Source organism: Stenella coeruleoalba (genome assembly GCF_951394435.1).
Source record: "Stenella coeruleoalba genome assembly, chromosome: 11".
Lineage (NCBI taxonomy): Eukaryota > Metazoa > Chordata > Mammalia > Artiodactyla > Delphinidae > Stenella > Stenella coeruleoalba.
Window position 1 is genome coordinate 45,273,841 of NC_137157.1, and position 23,475 is coordinate 45,297,315.

A 23,475-nucleotide genomic window follows, 5' to 3' on the forward strand; every position below is an offset into this window, starting at 1 on the left:
AGTAAGCAAAACATTCATCTCTGATCAAGAGTATAAACTGTAGGGATCAAAGGCTGAAACCAGAACATTTCAAGAGAAATTTGAAAGGCACAGAAAAGTTCCAAAATGTGGAGTCTAAAGCCGGAGCTTAGATTTGAGAATTAAATAACAGGACTTATGTTGTGGTGGTTTTAAAATACATCTACAAATATTTTGATGCTCCTTTCTCCAAACAGTGGAGACGAATTCTCCTCCCCTAGAGTATGGGCTGAAGTGAATCCCTTCTAATGAATAAAATGTGGCTGATGTGATCAGCATATGATCAAGCCACAAAAGGCATTACAACTTCCTCCCTCAGTAACAATCTCTGTCTGCCTGTCTCTTCCCTTGTCTTTCTTTCTCTCTGTCTCTGTCTCTCTCTCTCTCTCTTCTGAAGGAAGCCTGTTGCCAACAGCCACATGACTGAGCCATCTTGGGAGAACTTTCCCAAACCTGAAGACCTCTATGGGCCCAGCCCACATCTTAACACCAACCACAGGAAAGTCCCTAAGCCAAAACCACTCAGCTAAGCTACTCCCAAATCTCCGAACACAGAAACTATGAGATAATAAATGTTTATTGTTTTAAGCCACTAAATTTTGGAATTACTTGTTACGCAGTAATAGCCAATATAGGTGAGATACAATCCCTGGAGTACAGGTTACAGATTGGAAGCCTAGCTCCTAATTCAGTCTACAAATATATTTTCCTCAGCTTGTAGTGATAGATTTCTTTTTAAGAGCCAACATTTTTTTTTTCCTTGCAGTACGTGGGCCTCTCACCGCTGCAGCCTCTCCCGCTGCGGAGCACAGGCTCCGGACACGCAGGCTCAGCGGCCATGGCTCACGGGCCTAGTTGTTCCGCGGCATGTGGGATCCTCCCGGACCGGGGCACGAACCCGTGTCCCCTGCATCGGCAGGTGGACCCTCAACCACTGCGCCACCGGGGAAGCCCAAGAGCCAACATTTTTAAATCATTAAATTTCGCTTAGAAATCTAGATTTCCAGCCTCTCTCAAAATTTTGGAGGTCCAGCCACACAAAGGCCCACATTCCCATCTGGCAGCCTCGTGCTGTAGAAGAGGCATGCTCTCCTGAGTCCACCGCAGTCCCCATTCAACCCTGCTCATCTCCACACTGACGCCAACAGCATGGCTTTTGCACTGCTATTTCTCTTTTAGTAGAAAAATATTTCTCAGTTCCTGTATCTCTATCAAAATTAGGAAACCAAAGGTATACTGAAAGGGCTCTGCATCTTAAGAAATCTAGGAGAACACTTGTTTCTTGGTGGGAGTGACGAATATTCCTACATGCCTAATATGCCATCAATGTGTGTCTGTGTCAAATACACACAATTTAGGATCCTATATTTTCTTCCTCCAGTACCTTTGCTCATTGAGGCTAACAGACTGGACCCTGTAGCTAAGTGAGCTTGCTAAACCTGCTCTTTCTTGCTCGGGGCTCCTTGAAATGGGGCTAGGATGTGGCATATGAGCTTGCTAGAGCTGGCTCTTCAGCAGCTTAAAGGTAGCCGCCAACATGACACCTTTCCTCTCATACTGATTGTTTTGAGAAGAACCTTGCTGAGACCATAGTATCTATTAACTCTTTTTCTGGTTTTGCACTTATAATAATTGTTTAGCATGAGCTGCTTATTGCTGGCTCAAATTGTGTCTGACCAAACCCATACTGACTAATCAGAAATAATCCTGAGTACAGCCTCTACTTTACCATAAATGCATAATTTTCATTATTACAAATGTTTCTAGGAAATAAACGTTGAACTAGAACAAGAGTTGGCAAATTGCAGCACACAGGCCAAATCTGGCCCACTGCCAGCTTTTATAAATAAAGTTTTATCAGAACACAGCCACACTTATTCATTTATGTACTGTCTGTGGCTGCTTTTACACCACACTGGCTGAGCTAAGTAGTTATGACAGAGACCTCATGACCTGCAAGCCTCAAATATTTACAATCTAGCCAATCCCTGAATGAGAAGGATAAAATACAAAGATTTTGACAGTTAATAGGCCAAGAACACATTGCGCTTCAAAGGAACACACATGGGGAAAAGTAAAGACGCCATGCCCTCTCCAGAGTGTTTGCCTTATCACTCATAGTCAGTAACTCTAAAACTTTCTTAGCCTTACGAATGGACATAAACAGAATGGGTTTTCAGGTTGAAAATGAACTCACTGTGGCTAGTTTCTGAACGTCTTCATCTGATGCTCCCAGAGATGCCAGGCCTATTTCTTGAGAAAACTGAGCAAACTTAGGATCCGCGAGTAGAGGGACATGTCCCAGGAGTTCGTGACATGTGTCTCTGAAAAGAAAAACATCACAGAGAAATGTTAGACAAGTTAAGCTATCACTGGCAGAACAAGACCTAAAATTCTAATTATAACCTTGCTACTGTAATTAATGTTACCAAATTTCACCAATCCTAAGATTTTTTATCAACTCTGAAATCCAGATACATCTTACAACCATGGCATCTTAAATTATGTGATATATAATATGTTAACAAAATAATAGTGACTACTATTTTCAAGAGCGTATCATATGCCAAACATGTGTTAAGTGTTTTATTACATGCACTGTCTCTTTGAATACTCAAGAGAAACTTGAATTAAAGTAACTTATTGGTGCAATATTCTATAGACCAGGGGTGTGCAAACTACAGCTGCAGGTCAAATCTGGCCTACTGCCTGTTTCTGTAAATAAAGTTTTATTGGAACACAGCCATGCCCGTTCATTAATGTATTGTCTATGGCTCCTTTTGCCTAAAACAGCAGAGTTGAGTAGTTGTGACTGAGACCATATGGCCCACAAAGCCTAAAACATTTACTAGCTGGACCTTTACTGAAAAACTTTGCCAATTCTTGCTACAGATAATGATAAAGCCAAAACTTGAATCCAGCTTATCATGATTTCTAAACTCTTGTTCTCAACCCTTAAGTTACACTGCATCCCATGTTACACTTTGCAGGGCACTGGGAAACAGCAGAAGATCCTATTGTCATCAACAGATGTCTTTTCCCGTGGACCATTTATCTGTCTATAACACAAGCAACTCTTCTGAGCCTTCCCACTGGAAGACCCTCCCAGTCCCCTGCTTTGACTAGCCTGAACTAGGTAATAATAGAAGTTTACATCCTCTCTCATTTGCCTGTGCTTTCACTTGGAGCCAGAGACCAGGCAAAGGCAGGTATGTGTCACCATGAAGCAAGGCGGATGCCTTCCTGAGTCATTGCCATGAATCACAAACCGTTTCCTGATACCAAGCTATCCTGGAATATATGACTGGAAATGAATCAAAAGGCAACAATATTTTATTTTCTTGACAAAAACTAATGAGCCAGGTAGTAACTGAAAGATGTTTCCTAATTTCACCTGAGTTCCTCGTAAGTGTATCACTTCAAATAGATGCTATAACATAAATGCCAGGTACTACCACCAATATCACAAGTATAAAGTAAGTTGGATGGTCATGAGGCTGAAGCAAGGGAATGGTGGTCAAGGGCAGACGATGGGTGCCAACGTAAGACATATGGCATTACTTGGTCAAAAAGTTCTGTTCCCACAGCTCAAACCACATGCCCAACCCTGGCCAGCCACTTCCCAGACACATCAGGTTGAAAAAGCAGCCAAATGAATACGTGGACATGATACTGAAAGAAACTCCAAATTCATTCTCTATCAACTGTGTGCCAACAGCCTCCTTTTTGTACAGAAATTGAATTTGTGGAAAAGCATATGTGGTGGTTACTCTCCAGTCACACTCCTTAAGGTGGTGAATCAGACTCATTGGATTTTAGGGCATAAGGAGAATTTAAATGTTATCAGAGTCCTTCATTTTACCTATGAAGAAATTAAAGACAGGAGGAGGAAAAAAAGAAAGCTAACATAGTGCCTTCCCTGGTGGCGCAGTGGTTAAGAATCCGCCTGCCAATGCAGGGGACATGGGTTCAAGCCCTGGTCCTGGAAGATCCCATGTGCCACGGAGCAACTAAGCCTGTGCGCCACAACTACTGAGCCTGCACTCTAGAGCCTTCGAGCCACAGCTACTGAAGTCTGTGTGCATAGAGCCCGTGCTCCGCAACAAGAGAAGCCACCGCTCGCTGCAACTAGAGAAAACCCGTGCACAGCAACGAAGACCCAACGCAGCCAAAAATAAATAAATTTATTAAAAAAGAAAGCTAACATATACTGAGCTCCTATTATGTGCTGGGTACTGGGCTAAATGTTTTCATATCCCATTAGTAATTTCATCTTCACTTACACAGAAGTCTTATTATTCCCATTTGACAAATGGGGAAACGAACATTCAGTAAATTTAAGCATTTTTTTTCCAAGGACACACTGTTAATAAGAGACAGAGACAAGATTTGAAATCAAATTCCTCTGACTCAAAGCTGTGCTCCTTCTGTTCTATTAACTTACAAGGTGGAGTAAATGAGAAGGGCTGGGCGGGGCACAGGTTCAGTTGTGGAGAACGTTTAACCAAGCTGGTTAGCACAGGTAAAAATGTAGCCAGTGTGTCCTAAGTCTCTTTTCCTGCCACTCAGTCCTCAACCCTCCAGATTACCCGAGGAGCCATTTTAAAAATACCAATGGGGCTTCCCTGGTGGCGCAGTGGTTGGGGGTCCGCCTGCCGACACGGGGGACGTGGGTTCGTGCCCCGGTCTGGGGGGATCCCTTGTGCCGCGAAGCGGCTGGGCCCGTGAGCCATGGCCGCTGAGCCTGCAAGTCCGGAGCCTGTGCTCTGCAACAGGAGAGGCCACAACAGTGAGAGGCCCGCGTACCGCAAAAAACAATAAAACAATGACTGGGCGCTACATAAGAGCAATGCAGTCAGACTCTCTGGAACAGGCCTGAGCAGGTATAAGACACAGGCAGGGTGGAGATCCTCTGTCGTAACAGACGATGCTCAGAACACCCTGAACAGGCTTCAAGCAACTAGTACTTAAAACTAAAGCTAAATGTGATTATGTAATTTTGAGCTGCCCAAATTTAATGTCACTAAAATTACATCATACAAACATACATACATACTGAGGAACAACAAAAGGTGGTAAGGAAAGCTCACTAGGTAGCAAGTTACTCCTCCACATGCACTTGACTCAGTTAGCGATCAGTTAAAGGTGTTTGATTCAGCATACTTCTATGCTGAGAGTGGACCCTGTAGACGCACTCCTGTGATCAGTTTTTTAAAGGTCATGCAGTCTGCACCAATGTTGGAATTGAGAGGCCCACCATGGATAAATCTGAGTACCCCCACTGTAGCTTATGATGAAGTACTAAAACACTCCTACTGAACCAGGCAGAAAATATGACAACAATAATTTCAAAATTAGACCAGATGTCAAACTCCAGGGAAATACTAAAGATGGTGAGTATTAGCTCACGGTATGAATAAATAAATAAAACAGTAGCTAAAGGAACAACTATTGTGGCCAACAGGTATTGAATGCTTCCGATGGGCCAGGCACAGTGCTGGGTGCTTCCCAGTGTGAGAATGGGACAGATCATGGTTACAGTGGTGGATTCTTGTTGCAAAACTGGGTTTACTCTTGAGCTTGTTAAATACTTGAAGAAGACGGTCTTCTACCTGCCTAAGTACCAATGGAGTCCAAAGGCTTATAGGTAGAAGGGAAAGCGAAAAGTTAGCAGTTAAAAAGGAAAAAAGAAGGAAAATACGAGAGATCCAAAGACTTGGAGTCCATTCTTTGTGGTAGAAAAGGAGCTATCACCTGAAATTTAAGTTAGGGTGTAATTATCAGAAACCTATAGCCCACAGCCAACTTAAGAACCTTTAATAGCATTACAAGGTAATCCAACCATACACAGAAGAGAAATTATAAATTTGAAAGAAAAAAATCATACAACACAGCAGAATAAGTTATATTGTTTCATTAAGAATGAAAGCCTGAAGCAAGAATTCTAACAGAATTACTAATGGAATGCTCGGGATGCCTTTGCCCTGTTCTAAGTAGAAATGATTGCGCTACTTTGTACCTTCTTCTCCGCTCTGTCTCCACGTAGAGACCCTAAGAAGGAACTGCTGTTCAGATCTCTGAGCAAGTAAAGATGCAGTTCCTACAGGAACCCCACTTCTCACTGAGTCAAGGCTCAAGCACCTATATTTCAAGACCATAAATAACGTTATTATCATTTATGACTTTGGTGGAACATTCTCAGAAATAAACACTGGGTTGTTCTCATCCCAGTGTCTTTGGCTAAGACACGTGGTATAGACAAACGAAACTGAAGTCCCTGGAAACTCTTCAGACAACAAAGAAAGATGTTTAATGTTGCTAATTAAAGCAATTAATTAACTTTGAAAAGTTGACATTTTTTTTTAGCTTCTTTGAGACCAAAGGACTTGGAAGCTGGGGTGACTAGCTTTCAGGGGCTGAAAGAGATTCCAGACTGTTGGGAATCTGCAGGAGAAGCCTGAGCCTCCTCTCCAAACTTTGTATCAATTAATTTCCGTGGGACTGAAGTCATGCTGTCTCACACCGCTTCACAAAGTGCAATAGCTATTATGTCCTGTCTGTAAAGTAGTTCACGATCCCTATGCTGGTGGTTCATCCACAGCTGGAACCCTGAATATCTAATTATGAACAGGTTTCCGATGTGAGTCCACAACTACTGCCTTATCTCACCAGATCTCTCTTAAAAGATTCAATTATTTGGCTATAATTGCACCTGTCAGCACACGCTGCCTCCAATCTCCATCCACAACGGCAAACTTTTCTCTTTTTAACTCACATCCCTTTGATGCATTTTCGCCTGAATAATGCTTCTCAGAGCCCTTTTCACAGAAGCACTGTGTTCACTGGAAATGTAGGACCTTTCAAAACTGTTAACACTGTAAAACATCATGTCTCCTTTTGAAAAAAAAAATAGAAAGCAAGAAAAAGAAAAGCTAGAGCTGATATCAGACACTAAACTTTTTGCTGCTCTAAATTGGAATCTTCTCTGATAAGCCCTGTTAAGAGGATTCTAAAGCTTACAAAGGGACCCGGGCAAAATGCCTCCAGGGAATTCTTAAATCATTCTAAGGAAGCTGCAATCACTTTGCTGCTGGGAAAAGAAGGGTCCTAGTTGTTCAGTTCAAATTCAAAATGGGTCTGGCATTCTTCTCCTCTTATCAGTTTTCAAAGCTGACTCATCCGCGTTGAACAACTTTTTATTTTTGCTGTAAATTAAAGCTTTTAAGAAGCAGTGAGTGGGCATGCAGCCTTTGCTTCCCATCCCAAATCAGCACAGCTGTCTTTGAAACCCTATTGCTATAGGTTTTGTTTGTTCTAAATAACAGGGAAGCCAACACTTTAGCTAAATCATGAAGAGAGGAAAAGGAAGATGGGGTTGGGGGATGGGGGGGTGGAGGTTGCACTGATGAAAAGAAGCTGGAGGAGGACCTGGAAGCCAAAATAGGGTATTTTTTCAGCTTTCACGCAACCTTTGGTGGGCAAGTGCGAGTAATCTGGGATAACACACTGGGACGCATTGAAAAGGGGGTGACTTGGTTTGTTTTCACTTCACTGAGGAGATAATAACAGGAATTAATTTGGTTCTGAGGCAATTGTTTTCAGCGCTTGTTTTAGGGCCATATACAGAGTTTCTTTAGATTTAAAATAGCATACTGTAAAATCTGGCCCATAAGATAAGGTTTTAGGCAGTTCTGAGGGTCACTCCGCCTTATGTCCCTGTCAGGTTATAGATAAATACATATGTGGCCCTCTTTTTATGAAGCCAAGCACCTGGATATTGCCCTGGTGGAAATCTTCTTTCTTTTTTTCCCCCTAGGAATCATAACGAAGGCCATCAATGCTACTCTTCTTCAGTACAACTCTATTAAGACTAGCAGAAGATATTACACTTATTTTTTTTTGGAATTTAGTTCAAGAAGCATTTTTGTGTACCTGTTACATACCAAGTGCTATGTTAGGAACTGAGACTTAAAAGCAAATAAGACATAATCCTAGAATAACCCTTAGCAAAAGTTACCTCATGGTTCCATAAAAGAGCAAACAGCAAGTACTAACTTTCCTGATCTGGTGAAAGAAATAGTTTCCAGTTCTTACAAGTACCACAAAAGGGCTTCAAGGGAAACTGTCCATAGGTCTCCAGTTCCCCTTCGTCTCAGATATTTCTTATCTCTTGAATAAATAAGAGATTTTTTAACTCTTTCCCCGTGTGCTCCCCCTCCCCAAATTTTCACTAGATGTTAAGGAGGTAATATCACATAAGGGTTATAAGAACTGTATATAGTCAGGAGTCAGCCCTAAGTCCACGTTGCACATTCCTGTGTAGGCAAGTTACTTCGCGCAGTGATGTGCAATAGGGCTTCCTGCAATGATGGAAATATTCTGTATCTGCATCGTCCAATATGGTAAGCCACTTGGTTCAGGTGATTATTGAACGTCTTAAATGTGACCAGCACTACTGAGGAACTAAATTTATGGTTTTATTTCATTTTACTTAATACATTTAAATAGTCACATCTCTACCATATTGGACAGCACGGATATATTGTTTTTTCGTCTGTAAACTGGAGATTATAAGGGTCCTTATCTCATGGAGTTCTTAAACAGTATCGTAAGATAATGCATTAGAAACATAAATTCCCAACAAGTTAGGTATTATCACACATTAAATTATACTTACAGCTAAGTCTATTGTACTTCAGTAGGTTTTGCCCTTTTGGAAGATATTTTATCACTTCAATAAGCAGCAGTAAGTTTCTCCAGGACACAGGCCATGCCATGTTCATCTCTGGGTTCCTGGTGCTTAGGAAAGCCTGGCACGCAATAGATGTTCAGTAACTGCTTTCTGAACTCAACAGAATCAAACAGAGATGGTGGGGTTCTACTGTACCATACAGAGGTGAATCTAAAGGAATCCCAAGCACAGTTTTCCTAATTTCCAGTGTAGCATAAGGGCTTGGACTAGATCTCGGTTTTGGTATTTTCTAGTTGTGTGTCCATAGGGAAATGACCTGACTTCACTGATCTTCGGAATTGCCATCTGTAAAATGGTGACAGTCCTGCCTACCTCGTAGCCATGAGTGGAATGACGTCAGCCGAACAGAGCACATGTGGGAAACGTCAGAAAGGACATTTTTCCTTCTCTCCTGTGGTGGCTTCTCTGCCTGTCAATAGATATAATTCTTGACATGGTGGTGAAGAGGTACAGCCAGTGGTTACCTCTTCCTTGCCTAAAATTCACTTTGAATTTCTTCTGAACTTGCAATTTTAAAAAGCAAATATTCCTAAAATAATTTTTTTCCCAGGTCACCTCCGTCTTCCACACCTGAAAGTACCTAAGTGAGCTTCTCCCCGAGGACATGGCACTGAGGGACTATGAATTGTGACTCAGGTGTGGATGCTTATGAGTGCTAATTTTGGGTTACAGGCACCACACAAGGAAGGCAAACCTTGGCGAGGGTGGAGCGGTGGGGAAAAAAAGGGATCCTGCTTTGAGTCTGCTAAAATATATACATACACAAGCTGAAAGCTGTATCCCAAGTCACTACCATTACAGCCTAAGAGAACAACAGGGCTCTAGCAGGCACTTAGGTACAAATTTGGTTTCAAAATGCACAGGTTTTAAATAATGTATAGGGTTGTGTGCGGGGGGGCGGTTTTTATAGAATGTCTATTGTTAGAGTGCTCGGAGCTTTGGAGACAAAAGGCTCCCATAAAAAGTCCTAGGGGTTATTTCTGCTTTGAGGCACCTCACAAAACTAGACACAGTATTATGATTGAAAACTTGGGAGTCCAGGTCTAGGAACGTGGGACTTGTAACTAAGGATGCTCTGGAATGTTACAAGGCACCTCAGCCTCCACGTGAATGTAAGAGGTGGCAAGGAAGAGTAAACCTATTTGGTATTTATATAAAGCCTTTTTCTCTGCAAAGATCAAAGCATTATTTCATCAGCCCTCACACAGGGAGGTTAAGTGGCTTACCAACAGTCACACTGAGAGCTGATAGTGGGGCCTGGAGTTTGGGCATGTGGTCCATAGGGCCTTCTGCCTGAGGATGCAGACAGAAGCATGCATCACTGCTCTGTAGTGAGGCACTTTCCCCTTCTTTTTCCCAGTGAAATAAAAGATGCCTCCTCTAGGGCTTCCCTGGTGGCGCAGTGGTTGGCGGTCCGCCTGCCGGTGCAGGGGACGCGGGTTCGTGTCCTGGTCTGGGGGGATCCCACATGCTGCGGAGCGACTAGGCCCGTGGGCCATGGCCGCTGAGCCTACGCGTCCGGAGCCTGTGCTCCGCAACGGGAGGGGCCGTGGCCGGTGAGGGCCCCCCCCCCCCCCCCCCGCGGAAAAACAAAAACAAACAAACAAACAAAAAGATGCCTCCTCTTGATAAAGGGGCAGACTAATGGTGGCCCTGTGAAGATCAAAGGGGAGAGCAGGCTTCTAACAAAACCTGGTAGTTGGACCGAACGCTGGATGGGACAGCACAGCACTAGACCATCCAATAAGCACATCCGGTACTTAGGGTTGTGGCAAAGCAGGGCCACCAAATTCAAGAAAGAAAGTGTCACTCTCAACTATCTTACATAAGATTTATAATTGGAAAAGCAAGAAAGAAGCTATTCAACTTCAGCACATATACAAGTTTGAGTTTTCCTCTATAGTATTACTTTTGAATATAGAAGAGTGGTTAATCCAAAAGATGCTGGCACTGCTCTCTGAGTTCAAATCCCGACTCCCCTATTTACCAGCTGTGTGACCTTGAGCAAGTTAGTTAAACGTTCTGTGTCTCAATTTCCTCATCCATAAATTCAGAATAATAATAGTAACTCACAAGCCAGAGGGTTGTTGCGATTATTGAGTTCATCCACATACAACACTTAAAATAGTGCCTGCACATATTGATATATACATGCTGGCTATTAGTAGTAAAAAATATATTATTACTGCTTCTGCTGCTGTTGTTGTTGTTGAACTTATCTATGTTGGAGAATGGAAGGGGTGAAAATATTCTCGGCTTAGGGCCTCTAACGTCTTAACTGACCCTGGGTGTAGCCCAAACCAAGTTTCTCCCGAGGGAGACGACGGCTGCTAAGCTTGGAGTGTGAGCTCCAGGTTAAAACTCAGGAAAGGGAGGCCAGGTGGGATCAGCTTTCTGAGAACATGCCATTTTCTAAGAATCGCTGGTACGATGCTGCTCTGCTCTCCTGAACAGCAAAATGATGATAGAACTGTGGAGGAAGCCAGTTGGCTGGGCAGGAAGCTCGGCGCTGTGCTTGGCAGGGATGAGGGTGATCTGTGGGAAAGAGCAAGTTTAAGCTAAGCCAGAGCTCATACGAATGAAGGTGAAACTCTATAAAGCTCTGGCTTATCTTCCTGGCTCTTCAGTAAGACCTTGCCCAGATGTGACTTTAGCAAGGCCCAATATTAAAAACACCCATCACGGTCAGGGCTTAAATCAGACAAGTTCACAGACCCAGAATCCCTCAGACGGCAGCAAGGAGGGAAAGTCGGAGAAGGAAAGGTCCTATCTTCCCTCTCATGACAGACCTAGTGAAAGGCATCTCTTCGATCAAGAGAGGGGCAGTCAATGTTTCTTATAAATTTGAAAGCCTGTGTCTTCACCTGCTGGTATTGTTATTTAACAGATAATGTCAGGATTAATGACTGAGCCACAGGAAAAGGAAATGAATGACATCTGCCAGTTTTAGAGCGGGTTCTGTTCTAATAAGCAAGGGCTAAGCATCAAATTCACTTGCTTAGCTTAGAAATAGATGAAAACTAAATTTAGAAATAATTCACTTTTATTTTTCTTGTAAAAGTGGAACACAGCAGCAATGATAAGAAAAATCACCTGACTGTAAAACCTTTTTTAAACTTTAAAACAGTTATAGTTAAAAATAACATTAATTGCCCCTAAAGTGTCCAACTATGACAAGAAAGATTTTCCTTAACGCAGATGCATTTAGTTGCATTATGGCAGTAAACACTGCAGTATGAGTTAACGGTGACATGACTTTTTTCCTAGTGGTGAAAGTTTGCCCTCTGATTTGAGAAGTGACACAGCGGGAAAGAGCAGAAGAAGACAGATCTGCATCAGTCTGTACTGAATCATCAATCATCCCAATGCTGCCCTGAATCCGAAACTCCCTGACTGAATAAGCTTATGCTATGCTGTGCAAAGGATATTTCTGTTACCAGTATATTAAGCACAACATCTGAAAAACAAAACAGAAAGCATATTTTTAAATGTTTTCATTAAAACATTTTTTAAAGGGATTTCTGGTGCAAAACGGCACTATTACTTTGGCGATAGCTCTACTGGAAAGACAGATATTGTACTGACTTGACCTCCAAGAACTGATGTTGAAGAACGTATGTTTATATTGAAAATGCCTGGTTGCTTCTCCCTGAGCAGAGGACAAGGGGTAAGAGGGTTGTGCTATGGATGTGTGTTTCAACACTGCTCTGGGCAATGTTTTATGTTCCAAAGGTACAGAACCTTGAGGCATCTGGCCACCTCTGGTCTTCATCCAGAAATCTAGATGGGATGGGTGGGTTTGGCCTATACTGGAGAGAGCAAGACTGGATTATAATACCTTAGAAAATAGGACCTTCTTGCCTTACCCTCCTTCATTTCCAAGACCTCTGTCAGTCCACACAGCTTCTGAAGAAAAGCATGAGATTTGGCCCCAGGAAAATATGGTTTGATTAAACCGTATTTCTTATTAAAGAGCTCTGCATTTCTAAGATACCACTGGCTGTCAGGACTACAGATAAAATTGAAAGTCATATACACAAGTACATGTGCGCATGCAAATTCAGTGAGCAAGTATTTAACATCCACCTTGCACAAAACACATTCAAGAAGTCTGTTGAAACTGTGAAGAATAGAGACCACAGATCCCCTAGAAGGAAGTGTCCAGGGAGGAAAAGCCAAACGAACTAAAGAGGAACTGGGGGTGGGCGGGTAGGATGCATATGACAGCTGAAAATCCAAAGCGCCCTCTGAACACCAGAAGGCTGACATCAGAGACGAGACCAGGCCAGACAAGACCAAGGAGTGAGGGAAAGATACCTCCCTCCAACTCTCTTCTCCCTGCAGTGTGCCCAAGACCAGTTTAGGAAGCACACTGGATCTCCACCGCCCCTCTCCAGCAAGAATCTTCTAGAGGCAAATCCAGAGATGCTCCTACCACTGTTCTGGTGCACTGTCCTCCCCCTCACTTCAGACATGCACAGCACACCCACACACAGGACAGTCCTGCAGGGACCTGCACCACTGCTTGCCAATTTCAGAGTGTATCTTCTTGATGTCACATTTAAGAAGTTCAAATATAACTCAGAACACATCACAGACTGACACTGTTTTTTAAGAGAGGGCAATGAGCTTTGCTACCGTTAAGGTGAGACTATACTCAGGGTTTGTTACCCAAAGGGGGAAAATGTCTTCTTAGCACCATGTGAAGTGCAGTTGGGTCTCTCTCTTTTTCCTTCCCTCCCTCTGCCTCTGTCTCTCTCTCTCTCTCTCTCTCTCTCTCTCTCTCTCTTATTTGCATAAGGGGGAGGTGGGGACAAGCTTCACATTTCCTTTCCCTCCTCTCCTTCAGCTTCACAGTGCACAACCACGTTTTTCTTTTGAAATGATCTTCATTCCCAAAGCAAAACAGATGAGCAAAACAGGTTGCCCCTCCTGGGTGTGATTTATTCTGGTCCAAGTGACCTATCCTCACAGCCTCAACTGGTGTCTAAAATCCCACCATTAATGGTTCATGACTTTGCCTGAAGACACTGAATATATAAAAATGCCTTATTGATGGAGGGGTGTCCAGCAGCAGTTCTTGAAATCAAAGTAGAGCTGCAGGAAGCCGTGGAGGGGCTGCAGCCCTGCAGATGGAGGTGTTACCACCACACAGGGTGCAGCCGGGACTTCCCCTGTTCCCTTCACTCCACAGATCTCAGACTGAGCCTGGGACTCTGCGCATGTCTCAAAACCTGGCACCTTCTGGTGGCAGTGGCATTCACGGCTTCAGCCCACTGTGTACTCAGTTTTTACTTTATATGCCAGGTTCGGGGATCCACTCCAACCTCAGTCTGGATCTTCTTGTTCCCGTATTGCCTTTGCCAGCTGGCCTTGAGTTAATCACAGTCTGATGAAGGAGACTGACACATGAACAAATAATTACCATGCAGTGTTGTAAGTGTTAAAATACAAGTAAGGAAAAGTACTACAGGAATATCTAGCTCTGCCTGGGAAAGTCTTCACAGAAAAGGTTGCTACTGAGCTGTAATCCTGAGAATTAAAATGATTTCACAAGAGTCATTCCAGGCCAAATGAACCACCTGCGCTGGCTCATGCCTGTGCAAAGGCATGAACCAACAGGCTCATGGGGATGGTGAGAAGTCCAGTATGGCTGGAGCATAAGGTTTTGGAGGGGATAGAAAGAGAGACAGAAGATGTGATTTGATGATATCAAACATTTTTGACTTTTTCCTTGTATGTAACAGGGAACCAACAGAGGTCAAACCAGGGAAGGCTACAGTCAGATTGGTGTTTTAGAAAGGAAACAAAGTCTACAGATTGCTTCTAAGAGAAAAATAATTGTCAGACAGAACAACAATGACCTGCCAAATTGCTTCTTCTCAAACAGTGGTTCTCACTGGGGAAGATGTGTCCCCTTGGGGACATCTGGCAGTTTCTGGAGACATCTTTGGTTGTCACACCTGGCACGGGTGGGAGTGTACTCTTGACGTCTAGCAGGTAGAGGCCAGGGATGCTGCTAAACATCCTACCACAACAAAGCACTATTTGGCTCAAAATATCAACAGTGCCAAGGTTGAGAAACCCTGTTCTGAAAGATAAAGTGGCCAGAGGGTGCAATATGACACAGACCACAATGGACTTCTCAGAGAAGCAAAGAGGAGAGCAGGAGATTGGGGGGATGGCTTCTCAAATTTTTGTCCTGCCACTATTCGCATGCCAGGTGATGCTCGCACACCCATGTAACTTAGAGCTCTGTCTCTTTCCCTGTCATTCCACTGAGTGAGAGGGATGCTCTTACTGGAATAACCTTGAATTTGACCCAACTGATTTTTTTTTTAAGAAATCATTTGTAAACTTCAATACTCGATTAGTGACAAAGTCGCTTGCGATCACAGCTGATCAAAATAAGTAGCTATGCGACAACAGTGTGCAGAATCCCTGCCTCAGGCAGTGCTCCAAGGGAGAAAGAGCCTCACTTCTAGCAGAATCAGTGACCTTTCAATCCAGGTAGAAACACATGGAAAAGCAACTCTTCCCACCAAGAAAATCAGGAGTCACTGATTCTCCAGGACTTTCTCTACTGTCCTCCAGGCCAGCACCTCCCCAGGGAAGCGACCCAATCTACCACTGCTTTTTAAATTCAAGCCCCAGTACCTGACCAGTTTTAAAATGTAAAATGGTAAAAACAACCTATGTTTAACACCCCATATGTGTTGAGAGCTAGGCTATCAAAATACATTCTTCCCAGACTGAAGAGGAAAATAACAAAATTCTTTTTTCGGATAATGTATTTTCGCTGCTTTCACTCCCATTTCTAGCTGCCTCTTCAGGGCCCGCCTCTGTCTCATTAGTGCTGCCTCAACTACAACAGTTCAGCAATTAGAAGCAGTTACTTGGAAGCAGCGTACAAGCACCAAACACAGGAGCCAAGCTGAACTTCACCAATTGGAGAAGCTGCCCTCTTGGCTCTCAGTAGAGGAAATGGGACTGCATTTCAAAGACAATGCCTGCGAAAGTGCTTGGGCAGGAAACAGCACTCCCGATCTAGTGTTTCATAGATTCAAACTACAGCATGTGGCTGGGAAGAGACTTCGGACTTTGTTATACATACAGATTAAAGGGATCTTTACAGAGAATTGTGTTTGCACAGTGTATATCTGGAAGGACGCAGTGGAAACCGGTAAAGCGGTGGTTGCCCCTGGGGAGGATGCAACAGGTGTCAAGGGAGCAGAGGAGGGAAAAAAGTCACTGTTCAGACTGTGCCCTTTCGTAAGCTTTGAATGCTAAATCATGTGCACGTGTTACCTACTCATAAAATCATAACAATAATTTAAGAATCAAATGAATGATATAAAACCCACAAAAAGGAGCCTGCCAAAACAACCCCAAGGTAGTGAATCCCGAGTTTCCATGCTCTGACTTAGCTTCCTCTTGCCTGTGTGGTCAGAGGAGTCAGGGAAGAAGAAAACACTCATATTGCTAGCAGGAGCTCTAATTCACTTCTGAACTCTCAGCCCTTATTTCCAACTGCCAGGGGCTTCTCCAACTGGAGGTCCCACCCATGGGCCCCTCAAAGACAGGATGCTCCAAACCCAAATCCTCCTCTTTGCTCCCTCTTTTATTCCCTCTTGCCTCCAAGCCTAATCCCCCTCCAATATTTGAGAAAAAAACTACCCATTCAGCTTCCCAATCTATTGATAAAAACCTTAGCATTGGGCTTCCCTGGTGGCGCAGTGGTTGAGAGTCCGCCTGCCTATGCAGGGGATGCGGGTTCGTGCCCCGGTCTGGGAAGATCCCACGTGCCGCGGAGCGGCTGGGCCCGTGAGTCATGGCCACTGAGCCTGCGCCGGAGCCTGTGCTCCACAACGGGAGAGGTCCCAACAGTGAGAGGCCCGAGTACCGCAAAAACAAACAAACAAAAAAAACCTTAGCATTGCCTTAGGGACCCTCTCATCTCCTGGCCCTCATTATAGTCACCAAATACTGTTAATTCCATCTTGATGGAATGATGATCTTTCTCAGAGGTGACCTCTCGTCCTATCCCACTGATGGCTTATAAACTGTATTCCTTCACTGGAATGGGAGCTCCTGCTGGTTTTCCAGCTGGTTCATTCTCCATACTTCCAAGTCCCCACCCTCATCATCCTTCTCAAAGACGATTATCTGATCATGCTTAGGAGCCTTGGACAGCTCCCTGCTGCCTACAGAATTAAGCCCAAAGGTCCCGTTTTGACAAATGACTGCTTACATTGTGGACAGAAGAGTCATTTCATCCCTAACACATACCTACGTTCTCGCCCCTCTGAAGTAACAAGCCTTGTTCATTTATGCCTCTTTTGTGCCTCCACATCTTTGTACTGGTTGTTTTCCTTGACTTGAAAGCTTTCCCCTCCCTCCCCACTCGGCTTTATCCAAAAAAGAAATTCCTACCCACCCTTCTAGACCCCCACTAATTTTTCACTTTCTCTGAAATGCCTTTCGGGACTGTTCCCTCCCCTTTGCTCCTCTGATACTCTGCACACACACACACCCTTACAGGCCTAAACACATTCTTTCATAATTATTTATGTTTCTATCTCCCCTGCCAGAATGCGAGAGGCTTTAAGAAAACAGCTGCTACATTTTATTCATCTTTGAATCCGCTGTACCTCCGTGCTAGCACTGCACATAAATGTTTGCTGAATGAATTGGTTGAAAGTACTTTGGTAAAAATGTAACACATTATTCCCCCAATTTTATAGACCTCTGTGGCTAAAATCTCATCTCTTTGCCCTCTCTCTTTGCATACATTTTGGCAGCTACCACGGGTCTCAGGAGGGCCAGTTATTCAAAGGCAACTAACAAAGTGCCTGCTATTTGTAAACCCTCTGGGCTAGATTTAGAGATTGCCTTTCTTAGCTCTGACAGCTCTCCTTTGAGCATTCATCCACTCTAAGAAGCATTTCTCTCCCAGTGTCTGGAGTCCTATAAGTAACCTTTGTTTACCCTGAAAACACTTTCAGGGATGCTGAAAGGAGCTAAAAAAAGAAAAGAACAATGTAGTGACCCTGCCGGGTACCCAGCTGGTCAGTGAGCCTCTGTCCCCTAGGAAGAGGAGGGGGCTTCAGAGACTCAGCTCTAATCCCCGCCCACTTCTGTCACCATCAGCTACTTTATTGCTCTCTGCTCCCCAGTGAAGACCCTGGCAGCCCATTAATCATAAGACTATTCAGGTAAAACAGCATCATAAGCAAAGTGATAACCTCGGTGGCCTAAGGAACAGTGGTCTTTAGCGTTCCTGGACCCAATTTACTCTCAAGTGAAGTGAGCCCTGACCACTTTCCAATGTGGCGGTCTCCATCCAGCCCAGCTTTACAGTGTGGGTACTCACGGTTCTGGGGTGTAGAGGGGGTCCGAGCCATGGCGGATGTACTGAGTACAGTGGAACACTCTGTAGGCCAGTCCTGCCAGAAAGTCTCGAGGACTCAGGTATCCAGCCACTGGTCTCACTGTGAAGCCAGACCTTTCTAAAGAGGCAACAGAAAGACTCAACTAAATATTAACCCGACAGGACTTGATGGCCCAAGCAGGGCTTCCTATTATTATAAGGCTGTTTTAGAAACAAAGTAATCAACGTCCTGAAACTCTTGACAATTGAATGACATACACTGTTAACAGCTATCGTGTTTGTGGCTTCGGATGACTAAAATACACTCACGAATGATGGTTTCCAGGGGCATAAGACATTCATTAAAATGGAAAGAAAAGCAAAAAAAACCTTTAAGGATTTAAATTCAGAGTTTGAATTAGGATAAGAAAGCTCAAATACACAGGAGAAGATTACAATCTAAAGTGATGTAAACTAAATTTTTGGTGGTGAGCGCAAGGTAGTGTACATAGAAGTAGAAATATAAGGTTGTACATGTGAAACTTATATAATATTCTAAACCAATGTGACCTCAATAAGAAATAATTTTTTTTAAATACATCAGATGCAAAAGACTACACATGTTGTGATTCCATTTATACGATGTCCAGAAGAGGAATATCTATAGATAGAAAGTAAATCAGTGGTTGCCCAGGGCTAGGGGTAGGAACAAGGATTGACCATAAAGGGGCAAAAGAAAACTTTTTGCAGTGATGGAAATGTTGTAAAACTGAATTGCTGTGATGGTTACACAACTCTATAAATTTACTACCATCACTGAATTGTACAGTTACAGTGGGTAAATTTTATGTTATGTCAACTATACCTCAATGAATGAAGCTGCTAAAAAATATAAATAAATAAATAAATAAAGTGATGCTTACTACAGATTACCTGATATCTTTCTAAAGACACACCTAGATAGGGATTCTTTCTGCGTGTATGTGGTCAGTGAACACAAACCTAATTCACCCCCTTGACGGGCATCCTGGAATCAGTTCACACCACAGCTTTCTATTGTCAAAACCACCTAACCCCTTCATTCCACATTGCAATATCCCATTTCTGTGATATTATGAAAACAATTATATTTATTACCGCAGTTTGAAAAGGTACTCGAAGGCTCTGCATGCTTTGTTGGTTTATGGTAAGAGGAAGAAAACAAAATAACCAGAATACAATAAAATCTATGAAATCAGCCTAGACTGCTAACCCAGTTAAGGCCCAGAAAATTTCAACAGGAGGGGCTCGTCTTCTGATATCAGCACTGTAAAGGCTCCCATTCTGAAAACCTCAGCTCATTAGAAGAGCATCTCAGAATGATTAGAAATGGTTTTGAAAGATAAAAACCAATTAAGCATATAAAACAAGTCCACTCTGGGATTCTGGGTACCTACAAGGAAATAACCCTGTTCTCAGGCCTCCTCAGACCTGTAATTCTAACAGCGTTCAGTTCATTCCAAAAGTTCTCAGGTGGATTGATTGCTCTCCACTGAAAATCAAAAAGATAAGTGTATTTTTTTCTTTTTGAATTTTATGTCAATTAAGCCAGTATCCCACATGTGGGGTACAGGGGAAGCATCCTTTAGTTTAATAGTTATGTATTTTATTTTCTTATAAATTTAAAAATATATGTATCTATCACATCAAGAAATTTGAATTTGTGACTACCATTGCTTAAAAGTTTCCTATTAAAATAAATTTGGTATTTTAAAAGTGAGTCAATTAAAAGAAATAAAAATACACACATTTACATTGTGCTTGCTGTGTACCAATGAATGATGCAAACTGAGTGCCCAGTACCCAGTTCATCAAAGGTGTGAATATCAATAACAATAATAGTAGTAATAGTAACTAAAACTCTGCTATGCTTAATGTGTGTCAAGCAATAACTTTAGGGCTTTAAGGTATATCAATTAGTTTCCCCTCCCAACCCCATAAGGTAGATAAAATTATTATCTCTGTTTGCAGAGAGGAAACTGAGGCACAAAGAAGTTAAGGTAATTCATCTATCTCAGGTCACACAGCCAGGAACCGGCAGAGCCATGACTCAACCCCAGGCATTCTGCATCCAGAAACTGTACTGTACTGTACTGTATCCCTCATAAAAATATTAAGTTGGGTGACAGATACAGCAAAACTTATGAGACGGTAATCTAATTCCTGGGGTTTGAGAAACAAAGCAGTAAAAAGCATCCCCACATAGGAATAATCAAGACCATGGTAAATATGTAATACGCACATAACTCCATGGGAAACAAAGAGGGACATGCCAGAGGCAGGGCCGTTAGGGAGAATATAATCTAGTTAAACAACAGCATAAGGCATTATGCATTTAGGCGCTAATTAAATGACACTGATCAGTGGTCCTCAATCTCTTTCTCTCGGTAACAAGTATCATGGATGACATCCATGCATGGGGCCCTCCCATCATGCTAAGTGTGGGTCTCAGTGGACCAGCTGTCAGGCCATGGCTACCTCTCTCCTGATACACACATGAGCTAGGATGAAACTGTGGTGGCTCCTATGATGAGGATTCATAAAGAAGGCAGGACTTGCTCTGAGCCTTGAAGAACAGGTAGAATCTGAGCAGGTGAAGGAATGGCTTTTCTAGCAAGGCACAGAGCCTAAGCAGTGGTATGAAGACCCACAGCTAGAACAGAGGGTTTGTGCGGTGCAGTCACAGCAGCAGACACACTTGGAAAGCTGAGTCAGGGCCGTGAGTTGAGGCTGAGCAGTTCAGAACTTGCGCGTACAAACCAGAGGCCAGCAAACTATGGCCTGTAGTCCAAATCCGGGTTGCCGCCTGTTTGTGTAAACCTGTGAGCTAAGAATAGTTTTTACATTTTTTTTGGCCACGCCGCACGGCTGGTGGGATCTCAGTTCCCCGACCAGGGATTTCATCCAGGGCCATGGCAATGAAAGCCCGGAATCCTAACTACTAGGCCACCAAGGAACTCCCTTTAATTTTTTTTTTTTTTGCGGTACGCAGGCCTCTCACTGCTCTGGCTTCTCTCCGGACGCACAGGCCCAGCGGCCATGGCTCACGGGCCCAGCCGCTCCACGGCACGTGGGATCCTCCTGGACCGGGGCACGAACCCGTGTCCTCTGCATCGGCAGGCGGACTCTCAACCACTGCGCCACCAGGGAAGCCCTCCCTTTACATTTTTTAATGGTCACATTTAAACGGTTATAATAAGTACCGACCTAATAGCCTCGATTTTGCCTCTTGGCCCACAAAGTCTAAAATATTGACTATCTATCTGGCCTTTTACAAAAAAATAAAAAGTTCGCCAACCCCAGTAAAATCAAAGGGGAGCCACTGATAGCTTCTGAGCAGAGATGTCAGGAACGAAGAGATGCTTTAGGAAGCTTCATCTGGAAACAGTGGGCAGGCGAGTAGAGAGGAGAAGAAACAGGTGTCAAGGATGCAGTGATGGGGACCTCAATGTGGATGGTAGCAGCGGAATGGAAAGAAAAGGACAGGTTCACCATGGGTCACAAAGCTACAAGTGGCAATACCTGGAGACTGGGGTAAGCGCAGTCCTAATTAGGCCCTCCTAATAAGCCCCTACCCTAATGCCCTGAACCTGGGAATATGTTCCTTTAGATGGCAAAATGGACTTTACAGATGTGATTAAGTTAAGGGTCTTGAGCTGGGGAGATCATCCCAGATTATCTCGGTGGGGCTGATATAATCACAAGCATTCTTATAAGAGGGAGGCAGGAGGGTCAGAGTCAGAGGACTTGTGACAATGGAAGCAAAGGCTGGAGTGAGGTAAGAAAGGAGCCACGAGGCAAGGCATTGTGGGTAGAGACTCTAGAAGCTGAAAAGGCAAGGGAACAGAAGCCTTCAGAAGGAACACAGCCTTGCCAACTCCTTGATTTTAGACTTCTAATCTCCAGAACTGTAAGATAATACATTCATGTTAAGTCACTAAGTTTGCGGTAATGTGTTACAGCTGAATAAGAAGCTTATACAAAGGCTGATTAAGTGTGGCAGGGAGGGGAGTGGGGGTAGGACTTCAGAGGAGGAGTGTAACCGAGCAGAACCCTAGGAGGGGGCTTCCCTGGTGGCGCAGTGGTTGGGAATCCGCCTGCCAATGCAGGGGACACGGGTTCGAGCCCTGGTCCGGGAAGATCCCACATGCCGCAGAGCAACTAAGCCCATGCACCACAACTACTGAGCCTGCACTCTAGAGCCCGCGAGCCACAACTACTGAAGCCCACGCACCTAGAGCCCGTGCTCCGCAACAAGAGAAGCCACCGCAGTGAGAAGCCCGCGCACCGCAACGAAGAGTAGCCCCCGCTCGCCGCAACTAGAGAAAAGCCCACGCACAGCAACGAAGACCCAACGCAGCCAAAAATAAATTAATTAAATTAAATTTTAAAAAAAGAATAAATTTAATCAGAAGTGAGAAAATGCAGAAAGAAAGGAAAACAGTCAAGCAAGACAAAATAATAATACTTTAGCCATTAAACAAAGTCAAGGACATTTAGTTCTTCCTCAAGGACTATATAGATAATATTCTGAGCCACGTCCTTTGAGCTGTTTTGCAGATACTGAAACCCACACCAGGTGGAAGAAGTTAACTGTATGCTGTCCACAAGCTCTAGACCCCAGACCGGCTGGAGCCAGAAGGTTGATGATGCTGGCTCCCAATTAAGTCCCCACCGACCAATCAGAAGAACGTCCACGAGCCGACCACGCCCTGCTCCTTGAACACTGTAAGACTGCTCGCTACCCCCTCCAGGGCGGGCACACAGTCTTGAGGGCGTTAGCCCGCTGTGGCCCCCTTTACCCGGCAAAGCAATAAACCTCTTCTTTTCTACTTCACCTCGAACTCTGTCTCCGTGTTTCTATTCGGCACCAGTGAACAGAGGCCAAGTTTCGGCAACAGGAATCCCTAGAGCCTGATGAGTCTAGAGAATCTATCATCACCGATAGAAACAGGGAAGACAGGTGAGGAAAGGAGTTCCAGGGAAAGAGGTAGGTGGCAAGGCTTTAGCTTTTAGAACTGTTATGCTTGAAATGGGGAAGAGAGAGAAAAGAGGAGAACCCGAGGACTTACCCGCCGTGAAGGACACAGAAGGAAGGGTGGCCGCTGTAAAACTTCACCTCCACCCCCATCCTCGCAAGAGACTGAAGTTTTCCCAGTTGCTATCCCAGGAGGGTCACTGAGGAGAGTGACCACACAGAGAACGTGGACGCCAAGGGACTCTGCTTCACCTCGCTCCCTGCTCTCACACCAGCACTACCGTTCCCGGCACGATTTATACTTTACAATAGCGATCT

At 43.9% G+C, this 23,475-nt stretch overlaps 1 protein-coding gene across 1 annotated transcript in view; it reads right to left on the reverse strand.

Annotated features, from left to right (window-relative positions):
- Positions 1-23,475, reverse strand: part of TPH2 (tryptophan hydroxylase 2) — a 90,642-nt gene that overhangs the window by 37,029 nt on the left and 30,138 nt on the right. Inside the window, exons 7-8 of the mRNA XM_079937610.1 lie at positions 18,144-18,279; positions 2,216-2,342 (exon numbers count right to left, since the gene is read on the reverse strand). Of these exons, the coding sequence (XP_079793736.1) occupies positions 2,216-2,342; positions 18,144-18,279 (263 nt within the window). The remainder of the gene's footprint in view (positions 1-2,215; positions 2,343-18,143; positions 18,280-23,475) is intronic.